At 43.9% G+C, this 15,804-nt stretch overlaps 1 protein-coding gene across 2 annotated transcripts; it reads left to right on the top strand.

The window, feature by feature from the left end:
• The first annotated feature begins 841 nt into the window (after window positions 1–841).
• Window positions 842–15,603, top strand: cdyl (chromodomain protein, Y-like). 2 transcript variants are annotated; one of them, XM_034183471.1, is made up of 7 exons: window positions 842–1,087; window positions 3,444–4,192; window positions 10,874–11,096; window positions 11,234–11,406; window positions 13,488–13,698; window positions 13,779–13,922; window positions 14,019–15,603. In XM_034183471.1, the coding sequence occupies exons 1-7, from the start codon at window positions 1,055–1,057 to the stop codon at window positions 14,175–14,177; spliced, it is 1,692 nt and encodes a 563-aa protein (XP_034039362.1). In that variant the 5' UTR covers window positions 842–1,054; the 3' UTR covers window positions 14,178–15,603. The 2 variants fall into 2 exon arrangements, with proteins under 2 accessions (XP_034039362.1, XP_034039363.1); XM_034183472.1 differs by having other exon boundaries at window positions 3,444–4,197; window positions 10,879–11,096.
• The last annotated feature ends 201 nt before the right edge of the window (window positions 15,604–15,804 follow it).

The raw sequence follows: 15,804 nt of genomic DNA, 5'->3' as shown, positions 1-15,804 counted from the left end.
ACTGTCTAATAATACTGCCTAAGGGAAGCATGTATAAAGTGAATAAAATTGGTCCTAGCACAGAACCTTGTGGAACTCCATAATTAACTTTAGTCTGTGAAGAAGATTCCCCATTTACATGAACAAATTGTAATCTATTAGACAAATATGATTCAAACCACCGCAGCGCAGTGCCTTTTATACCTATGGCATACTCTAATCTCTGTAATAAAATTTTATGGTCAACAGTATCAAAAGCAGCACTGAGGTCTAACAGAACAATAATACAGTGACAATAATCTTTCTACTAAAATGATCAGTGAATATAAAAGTCTGTCTTTGAGTAACAGCCAGTTTAAATTTATATGCATTGTGATGATATTTGTCCTATAACTGCACTTAAGTGCTATAGGAGCAGCCCTATTTTGAATAATCTGTAATTTATCATTTCTCTAGTGGCATTTCACCAAACTGCTGAGCAATAGTCCAGATATACTAATATTAATGCTTTAATAGCATAATTCGTTGTAGTACAACTTAAAAACCTTGCACAGAGACCACCCCTGCCCATTTTTACAAAAATATTATTTATGTTTTCTTCATGATAATTTTGAGTCTACCATTACACCCAGCAACTTGGTCTCATGTACTTGATTTATTATCATATTATTAATTTTAATGTTTAATATATGGTTTTTCATAATAACACAACTGGAGTCAATAATCATACAGTTAGTGTTTTCTGTATTTAACACTAAATCTTGTCCCGAGCTCATCTTGATCGATCAGGCTGCAGTTTCACATATGTGGCCAGTTGGTGGCAGTAAAGCACACAGATATTTGCCAGCCAGAGGAAGAAGAAGTGACGACGTTGGGGTCTTTTATTGTGAAGGTCAGCAGACTCGGATGTTTTCGGTTAGCTGGGTAACGGCTAGCTGTCCTCCAGCTGGCTTTAGAGTTTGAAAACCTTCCAGCTTTGGGCTCTGCGGACCCTCCAGTCGATTCTGGTCTCAGAAGTACCGACCCATGCTGAAGCGCTCGTGACGAAGCTGCTGGACGTTGTTTGTGCACGCGCATGGTCTCCATGGCTACAGAAGAGTTCTACGAGGTGACGCTAGCAGCTAGCAGGCTAACGCTAAGCTAGCTTTGTTAAGTTTGCGGAAAAGACAATAAAACTCGTTTCTCTCCCAAAAATAAACCAATGCGCTCTTAGCTGTCAAAAAGTTTAATTTGGCGTATTATAGACAAATTTGTCGATTTTCAAAGTTAATAAATAATCATTTTTAAAACCTAGTTATTTTAATATTTATTTGTCTTGTTTTTTCTTAAAGTGCGCTCTTATTGTATAGCTGAAGATTGTTTTTTTTATCCAAATGACAAACATTTTATTTATTTTAAATGAATCAGAAGTTCTAAATTGATATATATATATATATTTGGTACACGCAGAGGTTGGCCACAAACTGAAAGTTCAACTCTCATAAACTTGATGACCGCCTGGTGATGAGGGTCAGATGGTGAGGTAAGCCACCAAACCCACCCGGTGTCCGAAGCTCAGCAATCTCCTGCCTTCATTCACTGCCCATGCGCCATCAGCCACGGTTCACTGATTATCACCTCATTTCTGCTTCAAACTGCCTCCAGTCATCATCTGTCTCACTGACAGATATCTGAAGCTTTTCTGCAGCAATCTTTTCCATATAAATTCAGCATTATTTCATCATAAAAGACCAGGGAAGCGATCAGAGTGCCACAGCTACATATCTGAGTCTGACTCTCTACCAATCAAAGGGAATAATATTAACCATCAGTTGACAAAGTAAAACTAATGATTCTAAAGTCAGTTTTAAGTAGAAACAAGGTGATAATCTGTTAATCGCTGCTGATAGTTGGACATGACGAGACAGATCACGGTGCAACACTGGATTTGCGCGTGTGCAGACAAGTATAGAGGAGTGCTCAGTCTAGGAGAGTGCTGAGCCCCTGACACTGGAAACCTTAAACACATGAAATGTGTCCTACCTCCTGGCGGAGGTCAGGGACACTGTGTTCACAGGCTCCATTGTTGAGACAGCGGCTTTGAGTTGTGGTCAGACAGCCGTCATGATGAACAGCAGAAACCCAAGGACCTGTCAGTGAACACCTGCAGTGAGGGAGGCCATCAGGTTGAAGACTGCATTTATATAGCACTTGTCCATCTGCATCAGATGCTCAAAGCATTTTACAATAATGCTTCACATTCACCCAGATGTCAGGGTGCTGCCATACAAATCACCCACTACACACCAGGAGCAACTAGGGGATTAAGGACCTTGCCCAAGGGCCCTTAGTGATTTTCTGGTGAGGCTGGGATTTGAACCGAGGATCCTCTGGTCTCAAGCCCAACGCTTAACCACTAGACAGGTGATTTTCAAACTGCGGCGTGCCCCCCTAGGGGGCACCAGAGTTCTTCGGGAGGGCACAAAAAAAAAACAACCACTTAACCAACAAAAGAAGAAGGGGACCAAAGGAAAAAAATAACATTGTTAGCTAACATGCCAGGAGCAAAATGTATAAATTTTTAGTGCATAAATCTGCCAGTGAGAAGACAGAGTTTTAGGGCAGGGGTGGGCATCTTGTTCCAGAAAGGACCAAGAGGGTGCAGGTTTTCTTTGCAGCCACTGACTCCACCAGGTGATTTCACTGATTAATATCACTTTGAGCAGATGGAATCAGTTAATTAGTGAAATCACCTGGTGGAGTCAGTGGCTGCAAAGAAAACCTGCACCCTCTTGGTCCTAGGTATCAGCTCAAAAATGACTTTAATAACACTATCCTTTGGGGGAAGTGATGGTCTAGTGGTTAAGGTGTTGGGCTTGAGTCCAGAAGATCATGGGTTCAAATCCCCGTCTGACTGGAAAATCATTAAGGGTCCTTGGGCAAGGTCTTTAATCCCCTATTGATCCCGGTGTGTAGTGAGCGCCTTGTATGGCAGCACCCTCACATCGGGGTGAATGTGAGGCATAATTGTAAAGTGCTTTGAGCGTCTGATGCAGATGGAAAAGCGCTTTATAAATGCAGTCCATTTACTATACTAAATTGATATCGGATCAAATCTAATCAAATTGAATCGAAATAATCAATTCTGAATCTTAAGAATCAGAATGGAATCAATTCTTGAGTACCTTGATACCCAGCTCTAGTTCCAGACTTCTGTATCTGTGATTGGAGAAATGTTTAATTTTGTATCAGCAGTTATCCAGCTTCACGATGAAGTGGTGTAGAGGAGGATTTTCTTAAAAAGACGACCTGAAGGTTCAGCTACAAATTGGCAGAAAATTCATCTGAGCTGCAAGTTTAGATTTGATCTGTTTTGGTGAAAGAAAATCCTTTTCTGCTTGACTCCACTATGAAGCTGAGATGAAGTACTGTTCCTCACTTGTCAGTATGGCAACTGACGACTGAACATGTCGCTGTGCTCTCAGGTGGAGAGGATCGTTGCTAAGAGGAAGAATAAGAAGGGAAAGATGGAATACCTGGTGAGATGGCGAGGCTACAGCTCAGAGGGAGACACCTGGGAGCCCGAGAGTCACCTGTCCACCTGCATGGCGTACGTGCACGAGTTCAACCACCAGCACCACAGTGAGCAGCAGAGGGATGTCACTTTACTCCGCTCCACGCGCAGCTCACCCAGCCCCGCCCACAAATTGCTCTTCAGGTCACAGGCTAACAGCGGAGCTGGTGGTGATGCCAGCGGGCGTTTAACGGGAGACTGTGCGGAGATGAAAGCTCCCGATGCTCACCTCGGCCTGGCCGTCCTTCCTGCTGCAGCGCACGGCGGTTCTCAGTACGCTCCTTTAGAAAGTCGTTTTGGCTCCTGTGGTGCAGTGGTGGCTAACACTTCTTTGATGTCAGATTCTCTAGCAGGTGCAGCCAAACGCAGTGTGGATTTTGCAAAGAGTGGCATAAAAATCTTAGTTCCTAAAAGTCCAATGAAAAGCCGCCTGCATTCGGAGGAGTCGCCCAGTGAAGCAGCTCACAGCCTGGAGGCAGGAGGCCAGGAGGCCCACCTCGTTCCACCGGAGGTTGCCCTGCTGGAGAAACCCTCCACTGTGCAACTGGGGCCTGGGGAGGAAAGAGCCCGCATGGGGTCACGACCCCGAAACCAGAACCAGAAGGTCCTGTTGTCACCCCGGGTCCCCATTACGCCCGCTGCTGTCCGCTGCCTCAGCGGTGCAGGTATGTTTGAAGTTTGCAGATGTTGATCAGCTGAGTATTTTCAAATGATTACTCCAGATTTGACACACATTTTTTATCTGCTGCGTTTCTGTTTGTTGTTGTTTGACCCAAACTTTAGACTTCATCCTGTCTTAGGTTCTAGTTTAAAAACTCGTTTCAGACTGATTTAAGAGCATTTTTTTTGTACGCGCCGTCGGCTCTTTATGAGGATGATTAAACAAAAAATGTTTGGGCCCTGTTGATGCGTTGATTAGAAGCATGCCAGTGAAAACCATTTGGGCATATGGGAGACGTATTGGCGCCACTCACAGCTGAAGCACATGTGGCTTTACAGCGGGTTGTGTTTCAGCCACTCATTTATCTTCCACGGTGACTTTAATTCAACACTCTAATCTTCTGTGACGATTTTTTTGGGCGTGTTTTTTAGCTCACCTGGACCAGCGGGTTTCTGCTGCAGCTCGCCTGTCCGTCATCATGGGCAGTGTGTGTAAACAGCAGGACCGGTGTCGCCTTCCCACTGTCGCCAAGTGCTTGCTCATAGGGGGTCGTTTTGACCGTTGGGGTTTTTCTGTAATTATTGTATGGCTTTTGCCTTACAATATAAAGCGCCTTGGGGCGACTGTTTGTTGTGATTTGGCGCAATATAAATACAATTGATTTGATTTGATTTGAAGCTGAAACTCAGTGTGCATGTTCCTACCCATGAGGATGTCTAAGTTTGTTGGAGGTATTATCATCTGTTTTCAAATATGGCTGCCATGGCGGTCATATTGAAAATGCCACTTGGAGCCATTGGTCAGCAGTTTTTAAAGATCCTGATCTCAAATTTGGTACAAGCTAATAGGTAGCTCCTCAACGTAAACAATGTGTTTCTAAGATTTAAAAAGTTTTGACCTTGATACAACCTTTAGTTTGGCCACGCCCACTTTTCCTAGCTGAAACTGGTGTCTTGTATCATCGAGGTGAGCTACAGTGACCGAGTTGCTATTTTTACAGATTTGTGTGTGTGCGAGCGAGTGTGATGGAGGCCAGCAGGAGTTGTCGCGCACATGGTTGTCAACAGGCTTCACTCCCCCCACCCCCCCCAGCAGCCAAAGGACTCCCGGGTTTTAACTGACCGGTCAGTGCGTCCACCTCCCACGCCAGAGATCACGAGGTCCTGTCCTGAGGAAAGCAAGTGGGAGGAGTCATGACAGAATCAGAGAGAGAGAAGCTGCCACACGTGCATGAGGGCACGTCCTAAAAATACACTTTGTGTTATATATAACCTTAAAAAAATCTAAATACAGACTCACCGTTGCCGTTTCCTTTCTTATGGCCCAGTCACACGGCACACAACGATTTCTGAACGAAGTGAAAAAAGTAAAAAAAAAGTCAAGTAGTTGAGAAAAGGTGGATGAACGAGCTTTATCACTGAGTAGCCTGCAAACCAAGAGCACAAAAGGGATGAAAGAGGAACAAAACGAAACCGAAGCTAACGCTGATCTCGACGATTTAAATGAAACATGCCTGGAGCCACAGCTGGAGCAGTGTGTGTCTGCATCTCTGAGTTCCAGGACTCGGCGCTGGAACAGAGCTCATAGCACCTGAGTCCTGGAGAAACTGCAAACAGAAGCTGTGGAGATCTGTGTGCGCATCGGTGGACCACCTGCTCTGGTTCCTCGTCCAGAACAAAAGAGGGATCATCTCCTTCATCGTCAGAATCCTCACTGTCTGATGACATACTGCGCGCTCCGTCTGGGTCTAATTTATAAAAAAAAAATAAAAAAAACTGGGGTGCCGTGGTCACTGTTGTATCACTGTATTACAACCCCAATTCCAATGAAGTTGGGACGTTGTGTAAAATGTAAATAAAAACAGAATACAATGATTTTCAAATCCTCTTCAACCTATATTCAATTGAATACACCACAAAGACAAGATATTTAATGTTCAAACTGATAAACTTTATTGTTTTTGTGCAAATATTTGTTCATTTTGAAATGGATGCCTGCAACACGTTTCTAAAAAGCTGGGACAGTGGTATGTTTCCCACTGTGTTACATCACCTTTCCTTCTAACAACACTCAATAAGCGTTTGGGAACTGAGGACACTAATTGTTGAAGCTTTGTAGGTGGAATTCTTTCCCATTCTTGCTTGATGTACGACTTCAGTTGTTCAACAGTCCGGGGTCTCCGTTGTCGTATTTTGCGCTTCATAATGCGCCACACATTTTCAATGGGCGACAGGTCTGGACTGCAGGCAGGTCAGTCTAGTACCCGCACTCTTTTACTACGAAGCCACGCTGTTGTAACACGTGCAGAATGTGGCTTGGCATTGTCTAGCTGAAATAAGCAGGGACGTCCCTGAAAAAGATGTTGCTTGGATGGCAGCATGTGTCGCTTGTGGACTATCTTACTGAGAATAATCTCTTTGAGCCACTGCAGTCTGCTTTGAGGAAAACATCATTCCACAGAGACAGAGAGATGGCTCTCACTGAAGTGGTGAATGATCTTCTGCGAGCAATGGACTCTGACACCACTATGGTTTTGGTGGTGCTAAATCTTAGTGCTGGATCATCATATTTTCCTCGATAGGCTGGAAAATCATTTTGGGATTACTGGGAGTGCCCTTGCATGGCTGACGTCATACTTGACCAGTCGTTCTCACTGTGTTTTGTACAGTAACACTACCTCTGACCTTAGTGACATGAAATTTGGGGTTCCACAGGGGTCTCTCTTAGGCCCCCTGCTTTTCTCCCTTTATATAGCACCCCTTGGGCACATATTGCGGCGTTTTGGGGTTACCTTTCACTGCTATGCTGATGATACTCAGTTATACATGCCGATAACTGCTGGTAATCTCATCCACATAAAATCCTTAGAAGATTGCCTTGCATCAGTGAGAAGCTGGATGTCTATTAACTTCCTACTTTTAAACTCTGATAAGACTGAAATGATGGTTCTTGGTCCAGTGCGACATCGGCATCAATTTGACCAGTTAACACTCAGCCTCGGCTCGTGTGTCATACATCACACTGACAGAATGAGGAACCTTGGGGTAATTTTTGATCCTACACTGTTAAACTGAACATTCCATTTTAATACAATAATTAAGTTAATGTAACTCAAACTTTGAAAAAAGTTATAGTCACTCATTTCCATTAATTAAACTAACTAAAAAATGAATTGTTGTCATAACAACTCAGTTTCTTTAAGTGCATTTAAAGTTTTGAGGCATTTACGGTGGGGCAAATAAGTATTTGATCCAATGTCAATTTTGCAAGTTTTCCCACCTACAAAGAATGTAGAGGTTTATCGTAGGTACGTTTCAACTGTGAGACAGAATCTAAAAAAAAACAAAAAATCCACAAAATCACATTGTATGATTTTTAAATAATTCATTTGCATTTTATTACATGAAATAAGTATTTGATCCAATAGAAGAACAGACCTTAATATTTGGTACAGAAACATTTGTCTGCCATTACAGAGGTCAGACGTTTCCTGTAGTTCTTGACCAAGTTTGCACACTGCAACAGGGATTTTGATCCACTCCTCCATACAGATCTTCTCCAGATACTTCAGGTTTGGTGTTTCAGCTCCCTCCAAAGATTTTCCATTGGGTTCAGGTCTTAAGACTGGCCAGGCCACTCCAGGACCTTGAAATGTTTCTTACAGAACCCCTTCTTAGTTGCCTTGGCTGTGTGTTTGGGTCATTGTCATGCTGGAAGACCCAGCCATGACCCATCTTCAGTGCTATTACTGAGGGAAAGAGGTTGTTAAAAATCTCTCGATACATGACCCCATCCATCCTCCCTTCAATACAGTGCAAGTCGTCCTGTCCCCTTGCAGAAGATCACCCCCAGAGTATGATGTTTCCACCCCCATGCCTTCACAGTGGGATGGTTTTCTTGGGGTTGTTCTCATCCTCTAAACATGGTAAGTGGAGTTGATTCCAAAAAGCTGTATTCTAGTCTCATCTGACCACATGACCTTCTCCCATGCCTCCTCTGGATCATCCAGATGGTCACTGGTGAACTTCAAACGGGCCTGGACATGTGCTGGCTTGAGCAGGGGGACCTTGCTGCCCTACAGGATTTTAAACCATGACAGCATCATGTGTTACTATTGTAATCTTTGTGACTGTGGCAACTTGGGGCAACTGTTTGTTGTGATTTGGCGCTATATAAATAAAATTGATTTGATTTGATTTAGTCCATCCCAACCTTGTGCAGGTCTACAGCTTTGCCCCTGGTGTCCTTAGACAGCTCTTTGGTCTTGGCTATGGTGGACAGGTTGGAGTGTGATTGATTGAGTGTGTGAACAGGTGTCTTTTATACAGGTAACAAGTTCAAACAGGTGCAGTTAATACAGGTAAAGAGTGCAGAATAAGAGGGCTTCTTAAAGAAAAATTAACAGGTCTGTGTGAGACAGAATTCTTGCTGGTTGGTAGGGGATCAAATACTTATTTCATCTAATATAATGCAAGTTAATTATTTAAAAATCATACATTGTGTTTTTCGGGATTTTTTTTTTTTTTTTTTTTTAGATTTTGTCTCTCACAGTTGAAGTGAACCTACAATTAAAATTACAGACCTCTACATTTTTTGGAGGTGCAGCCGGTCTGCTTTGTGTCAGCCTGATCCCGTCAGATCTCAGAAGCTAAGCAGAGCAGGGTCTGGTTAGTACTTGGATGGGAGACCTCTTTGGAACACCAGCGGCTGTGTGTGTTTCTCCAGGTGAAACTGGAGTTGCGTCAGGAAGGGCATCCGGCGTAAAACTTGTGCCAATTACCAATGCGGATCTGGCTGTATCCGCTGTGGTGACCCCGAACAAAAACCGGGAGCAGCCGAATGAACAACATTCTTTGGAAGTGGGAAAACCTGCAAAACTGACAGGGGGTCAAATACTAATTTCCCCCACTGTAAGTGTTGGTGATGTATTTCCAGTGCATTCCATTCACTCATTTTAATTGACTTTATGTAACGGAGGCCAGCAGGTGTCATCGTGCAGATGTAGTTCATAAATCTCACTCCCAGCAGCTCAGAAGAATTCTCTGGTCTCAAGGCCAGAGCCCTGGGTTTTAGCCTTCTGGTTAGAGAGTCTGACTTCCATGCTAGAGATCGTGAGTTTTCGTCCCGAGAGGAGTGACTGGGCGGAGTCAACACAGAGTCCACAAGTAAACCAAAGAATGCATCAAAAAATCTAATCCAAAATGTAATGCAAATTTTTTAGGCAGAAATGTATTTGTCACTTTTTTATTGAAAAACATAAACTAGATTTACGTAAGTTTAATTAACTATAAATTAAGTTACTAAACTTTAATTACATTTTTGAAAATTATTTTAAGTTGGCAAACCTCAAATGGTTTGAGTTCACCTAACTCATTGAGATTTACAGTGTACGTTGTCCTTTGACCTCCACATTAGAAATATTACTAGGACTGCTTTTTTCCACCTGCGAAATATAGCAGAAGATTCGGCCCATCCGTCTATGGCTGAGGCTGAGACCCTGATCCATGCATTTATCTCTTCTAGATTGGACTACTGCAATGTTCTATTTTCTGGTTTACCACAGTCCAGCATTAGGGGTCTCCAATTGGTTCAAAATGCTGCTGCCAAACTTTTGACAGGAACCAGAAAGTTTGACCACATTACACCCATTTTGGCATCTTGTCACTGGCTTCCTGTCCCAGTGAGATCAGATTTTAAGGTTCTGCTACTAGTCTATAAAATTATTCATGGACTAGCACCTCCCTACTTAGCTGAGAGCCTGGGCCGGTACGTAGGGTTTAATTAGGTTCTCAGGGTGCAGGACTACTTTGTGTCCCTAGGGTGAATAAGAAGTCTGTGGGTCACAGAGCTTTCTGTTATCGTGCCCCTGTTCTGTGGAATGATCTCCCTGCATCAATAAAACAATCAGATTCTGTAGAGACTTTCAAGTCCAGACTTAAGATGCACTTATTTTCCCCTTCGTATGGCTAGCATACTGGTTTTGTGTAGTTCTATGCTTTTTACTCTTTTAATTCATTTTATTAGTAAACGGAGCGGGCCGCAACCTCAACTTTATCTAAATTCTGGGTCTTTTAGTGAGGTTTAGGGCTAGTGGCCGGCAATCACCTTAGTATTTCTTGTTTTTCTTGTTGTTTAATGCTGACAAATTATACAGTATTTGTTGTCTTTCTGATGCCTGATTCTGTTTTTTCTCTCTGTTTAAGGTGCAGCTCCATCCAGAGATGGGAGTTGTATTCATGTTGGAGATCCTCCTGTCCTGTGCACCAACAGCATTTCCTGTATATTTGTTCTGTGAATTGTTCTGTAATGTGTGTCTGTATCATGGCCCAAGCAGAGGGACACCCCTTTGAGTCTGGTCTGCTTCAGGTTTCTTCCTCAGATCCTCAGAGGGAGTTTTTTCTTACCACTGCTCCTCTGGGGGTTAGTAAGGTTAGACCTTACTAATGTGAAGCACCTTGAGGCAGCTTTGTTGTGATTTGGCGCTATATAAATGTTAACAGATTGGAAATGTATTTTATCAGATTGTGAAAAAAGGAGTGTGTGGTGGCGTGAACTCATGGCTGTCAGCACTTCTTTTAAACAGTTCTTTCTTTCAGGATGACGACTCTGATCAGAATCCAACGTTCATTAACATGTGACCCTGTTTTCAGGTTCTGGGTTTGAGGGTTTCTTTGTCTGATCACAGGTAGCTCTGAGATAATGGAGGCCATGTCCACCATCACTGGGGCAACAGGGAAGCGGCGTCTCGAAGAGCGTTCCACCTTCGACAAACGGCTGCGTGTCAGCGTTCGCCAAACAGAGAGTGCCTACCGTTACCGAGACATCGTAGTGAAAAAACAAGATGGCTACACCTACATCCTGCTGTCAACCAAAAGCTCAGAGAACAACACCCTGAACCCTGAGGTTAGGCCACGCCCCAAGTGCATATTATGCCACCCCCTAATAGGAGAGACCATGTGACCCAGTGATATCAGCACAGGCATTTAAACTTTTAGCTGATGTGGTCATGTTACTAATTGTTGCTCCACCCCCTTTACCAGGTGATGAAGGAGATCCAGAGCGCCATGGCGACAGCAGCATCAGATGACTGTAAGCTGCTGTTACTCGGTGCGGTCGGCAGCGTGTTCTGCTGCGGCCTGGACTTCCTTTATTTCATAAGAAGGCTGACAGATGACAGGAAGAAGGAGAGCATCAGGATGGCTGAAGCAATCAGGTAACTTGAAGCTGATGCGTTAAACGCCTCCGTGTTGCTGTTATCATAAACATGGAACATTAGCATCAGCTTACTGGAATAACATTAACATTACACCTGGTGTTAGCAAGGCTGTATGTTAAAGGAAAAGAAAACCCACTGATAATTTACAATTGGGATGGTAGATTATGAGCCCATATGAAAAGTTGTAGGCATGTGTGATAACTTATGTTAAAGTTCAGAGTGTTTTTGTACAGCTGGTCTAAAGCCACCAGCAGGTGGCCATGCTAACTGCTAGAACAGCGACGTGTGATGTCACATGGGCACAGAGGTTCAACACTTCGCCAGTGTCGCCCTGCAGTACAGAAGGGGCACAGATGTTAGAGGTCTCAAACTCGTTCCAGAACGGGCCTCAGTGAAATCAGCTGGTGGGTGCAAAGAAAACCTGCACCCTCTCAGCCCTTTCTGGAACAAGTTGTCCACCCTGTCTTATGGCCCAGTCACACGGTGATTCCTGAACGAAGGGAAAAAGTAAAAAAAGTCAATTCGTTGAGAAAAGGTGGACGAAAGAGCTTTATCACCAAACAGCCTGCGAAGCAAGAGCGCAAAAGGGACGAAAGAGGAACTAAACAAAACGGAAGCTAACAATCTGGACGCTTTAAATGAAATGCGCCTGGAGCCACAGCTGGAGCAGTGTGTGTCTGCATCTCTGAGTTCTAAGACTCGGCGCTGGGACGGAGCTCACAGCGCCTGAGTCCTGGAGAAACTGCAAACAAGCTGTGGAGATCTGTGTGCACGTCTGTGGACCACCTGCTCTGGTTCCTTGCCTAGAACAAAAAAGGGATCATCTCTTTCATCATCAGAACCCTCACTGTCTGACGACACGCTGCGTGCTCTGTCTGGCTCCAATTAAAAAAAAAAAAAAAAAAACCTCTGGTGTGCTGTATCATTGTATTACCTTACTAAGCGATATATAGATTTATAACAGAAAACTCAAAAGGGGGAATAAATATGTGTAAAGATGATTGAATATATCAGAGCAGTAAATTGATCAGTGCATGTGAACGTGCATTGACTCGTGCAGTTATTTCAACCAGCTGCAGCTGATCCACAACGTGAATTCTGTCTTCCAGAACAGCTCTGTATATAATCATCTGAATCATCTATCTGTTGCCACATGTACAGAAGAGCTGGATTGTCATTCCTACACTCATATTGTTATATTTAATAAAAAATAATAAGTGCACGCAGCAGCTGCTGCTGCCACTGATGCTGCATTCAAGTACCGTCGGAAATTCAAATTCAGCAGTTGCTTGTGGCAAAATAATTAATTGTATCCACACAAAAGATTAATTCTGTTCTATATAAGGTGCCTGAGCCCATTGAAGCTGACCCCCCCACCCAGATAAAAAAATAAAAAATCCAAGCAAACAGGCTGAGTTCGTCCTGTAATTTCCGATGGTACATGAATGCAGCAGCAGCGGCAGAAGCACTCAGCTGATCTAACGGGAAGCCGACTGCAGCGCAAAGTGCCAGAGGGACTTTTCTTCATCCACGACAAGGAGTTAATTGTTTTCAGATGTTGTTTTCTGCAGGACGTGATGAATCCACTTCAACTAACAGGTAAGACTTTATATTTATTGTGTGTGTGAATTTATGCCGCATGAGGACGCAGCTTTCAGCCAATTAATAGACAGCATCAGTTGACATTTCGACTCATGAGAAAGCCTGTAAAAATCCATAAATTAGCTGCATCATTGTTTAAGCCGCAGTGTTCAAAGTGTGTGAAGCGATCCAGGGGATTTCTTCTGATTGGTTAAAATTGTGTCAGTGGTGGCATTTATGAAATTGTCGATGCTGGATGAATTCTGAGTTTCGGAGGCAGATATTTGAGTTGTCAGAGCTCTTTATTTTCATTTATACGCATCAATCGTTAGTTTATAGTGCAGTCTATCTTCCCAGCTGTATTTTATCACTGAGTTTTCTTTTCCTTTAATATGCTAACGTCATGTTGCTAGTTTGAGCAGTCTATGCTAAAGGTAGCGTGAGCATACATTATGTTGCAGCTTGCTAAACCGTTCATAATGTCATCTGTCTGTCAGGACATTTGTCAACACCTTCATACAGTTCAGGAAGCCCATCGTGGCTGCCGTCAACGGGCCGGCAGTAGGCCTTGGTGCCGCCATCCTGCCATTGTGCGATGTGGTGTGGGCTAACGAGAAGGCCTGGTTTCAAACGCCGTACACCTCCTACGGTCAGACGCCTGACGCCTGCGCCTCCTTCACCTTCCCCCGGATCATGGGCCTCGCCTCGGTCAGCCTTCACACCTTCTTCAACCCCAGGAAGAAGTTCTTTTTGCCACTTTTAAGCCAAAGCTTTGTGTTCTTTTCCAGGCCAATGAGCTGCTGCTGAGCGGCAGGAAGCTAACTGCTCAGGAAGCCTGTTCCAAAGGTTTGGTCTCGCAGGTTCTCTGGCCAGGAACCTTCACGCAGGAGGTGATGATCCGAGTCAAAGAGCTTGTGGCCGTCGACTTGCTTGTGAGGTTTTTTAATCTTTTGTTCCACATGTGAAGTTCAGCTGCTAAACACCGTGTCAATAACAGTGTCTGTTGTTTCTTGTTCGGGTGGCTGCAGGTGCTGCGCGAGTCCAAAGCCCTGATGAGAAACATGAGCCGCAGTGCTCTGGAGCAAGCAAACGAGCGGGAATGTGAAGCCCTGAAGAGGGTGTGGAGCTCGTCGGAGGGCACAGACTCCATCCTGCAGTACCTGCAGAGGAGACCCGAACTCTGCTAGAAGTCCAGAACCACGGCTCAGCTCGGCGACCTTAAAGTTGGATCCTCGGTTCTGCTGGAAACATCACATGTGACGCGAGAAATGTTTCTGTGACTCCTTCAGTTGTCAGAGTTCCAAGAGGAGGATGAGCCGGCACTCGGACTGGACTAGGATGAGTTTAGCCTCACTTAGTCCCCCACCTGTGACACGGGACCGGTTCTGGATCTCCTTCAGTAAGAAGCTGAAACTGATCCAGGTTCTGACCTATTCTGGACCAGCTGCAGAATCCTGCTGTGAGCAGAACCAATGACGTTTATTTACGTTGTTCATGCAGCACAAGCATTTTGTTTCTGTGGTTGGCCAGTTGCTAGCCCCGCCCCCATGACGTAAGGAGGGATTTCCTGCTGAACTCTTCTTTAATATTAATATCACACTATAAAGACGCTTGTTTATTTATTAGAATAAAACTGGTTTCAGGTATGAAAACAAAAAAATGTAAATATTCATATAATTACCCACAAAATGAGTTTACCATCCAGTGACCAGAACCGTCCCTAATAAAACGGCACCATAACGCCATGTAACAATGTTCTACAACCCCAGAAGAACACTGTCCACGATAATATGTGACACATAATGAACATAAAAACATTGTCATAATTTTATTTTTTTTTTGTCACCACAATTAATTTTATGTTGTCTTATTTTTTCTGGTCATATGTAACGGAGGCCAGCAGGTGGTGCTGTGGGGAGGGGGGGGTGATTTTTCTATATTTATTTTTTCCTGATGAATCTAGCTTTTCTGACCTCTGCTTGCTTTTGGGGGGGGTCAGGCGTAAACAACATGGCCACTGGCTCTCTGCTGTCACCTTTTTGTGGCTTCATATCGCTCCAGTCATCCATTTATTTGTCTGGATGAAAGCAGAGCTCCACCAAAAGGGCCTTTCAATGAACAGTGCTGACAGTCGCCATCGTGGATTTGCGACAGGAAAAAGCAAAACGCTCAGTCTGCGACTCATAACCACAAAATTAGCAAAAGCAGACAAGTGCACGACTGATGTCATCCTGCTGGGTGGAGGTTTTTATCAGCGACTGTATGGTACTGTATGGTGGGTGGACCTGAAGCGGTCGGCCCGGCAAGACACCCACAGACCCGGTCAGCGAGAGAGACGGAGCTGGCCTGATTAAGTGGACACGCAATCCAAAATTCTTCACTTTTGGATCTACAGTAAAACACACATATAATCTATTCAGGTGGACCATTTTGTCCGTTATAATAGAAATAAATCCCTTATACATATAAAACGGACAAAATCTGTTCTATGGATGTGAGGGATTAGTTCGTCAGGAGGCGCTGAACCTGCCTCATTTAATGACTGGTTCAAAACTTCATCTGAAGAAAAAAATAAAGGCCTGATTTAAATAAGCGCCGGACATTATGTACATTGCAAAGATTACATTCGGTTGAGTCACCGTGTTTTTCTAAGTCCACTGTGGAGTGGCACCTTCAAATCCTAAAGCCTGATTTATGCTTCTGCAGCTCGGTGATGACGTGTGTGACCGTTTTAAAGTTCTCTGTTGCTGCATTGTGCTTTTTCTGGCTTTGTCCCTCAACAAGTTTTTCTTTCTACAATCATCAACCTCCAAA

The sequence above is a fragment of the Thalassophryne amazonica genome, chromosome 12 (assembly GCF_902500255.1).
Source record: "Thalassophryne amazonica chromosome 12, fThaAma1.1, whole genome shotgun sequence".
NCBI classification, from domain to species: Eukaryota; Metazoa; Chordata; class Actinopteri; order Batrachoidiformes; family Batrachoididae; genus Thalassophryne; species Thalassophryne amazonica.
This window is presented reverse-complemented; position numbering and strand designations above follow the sequence as displayed.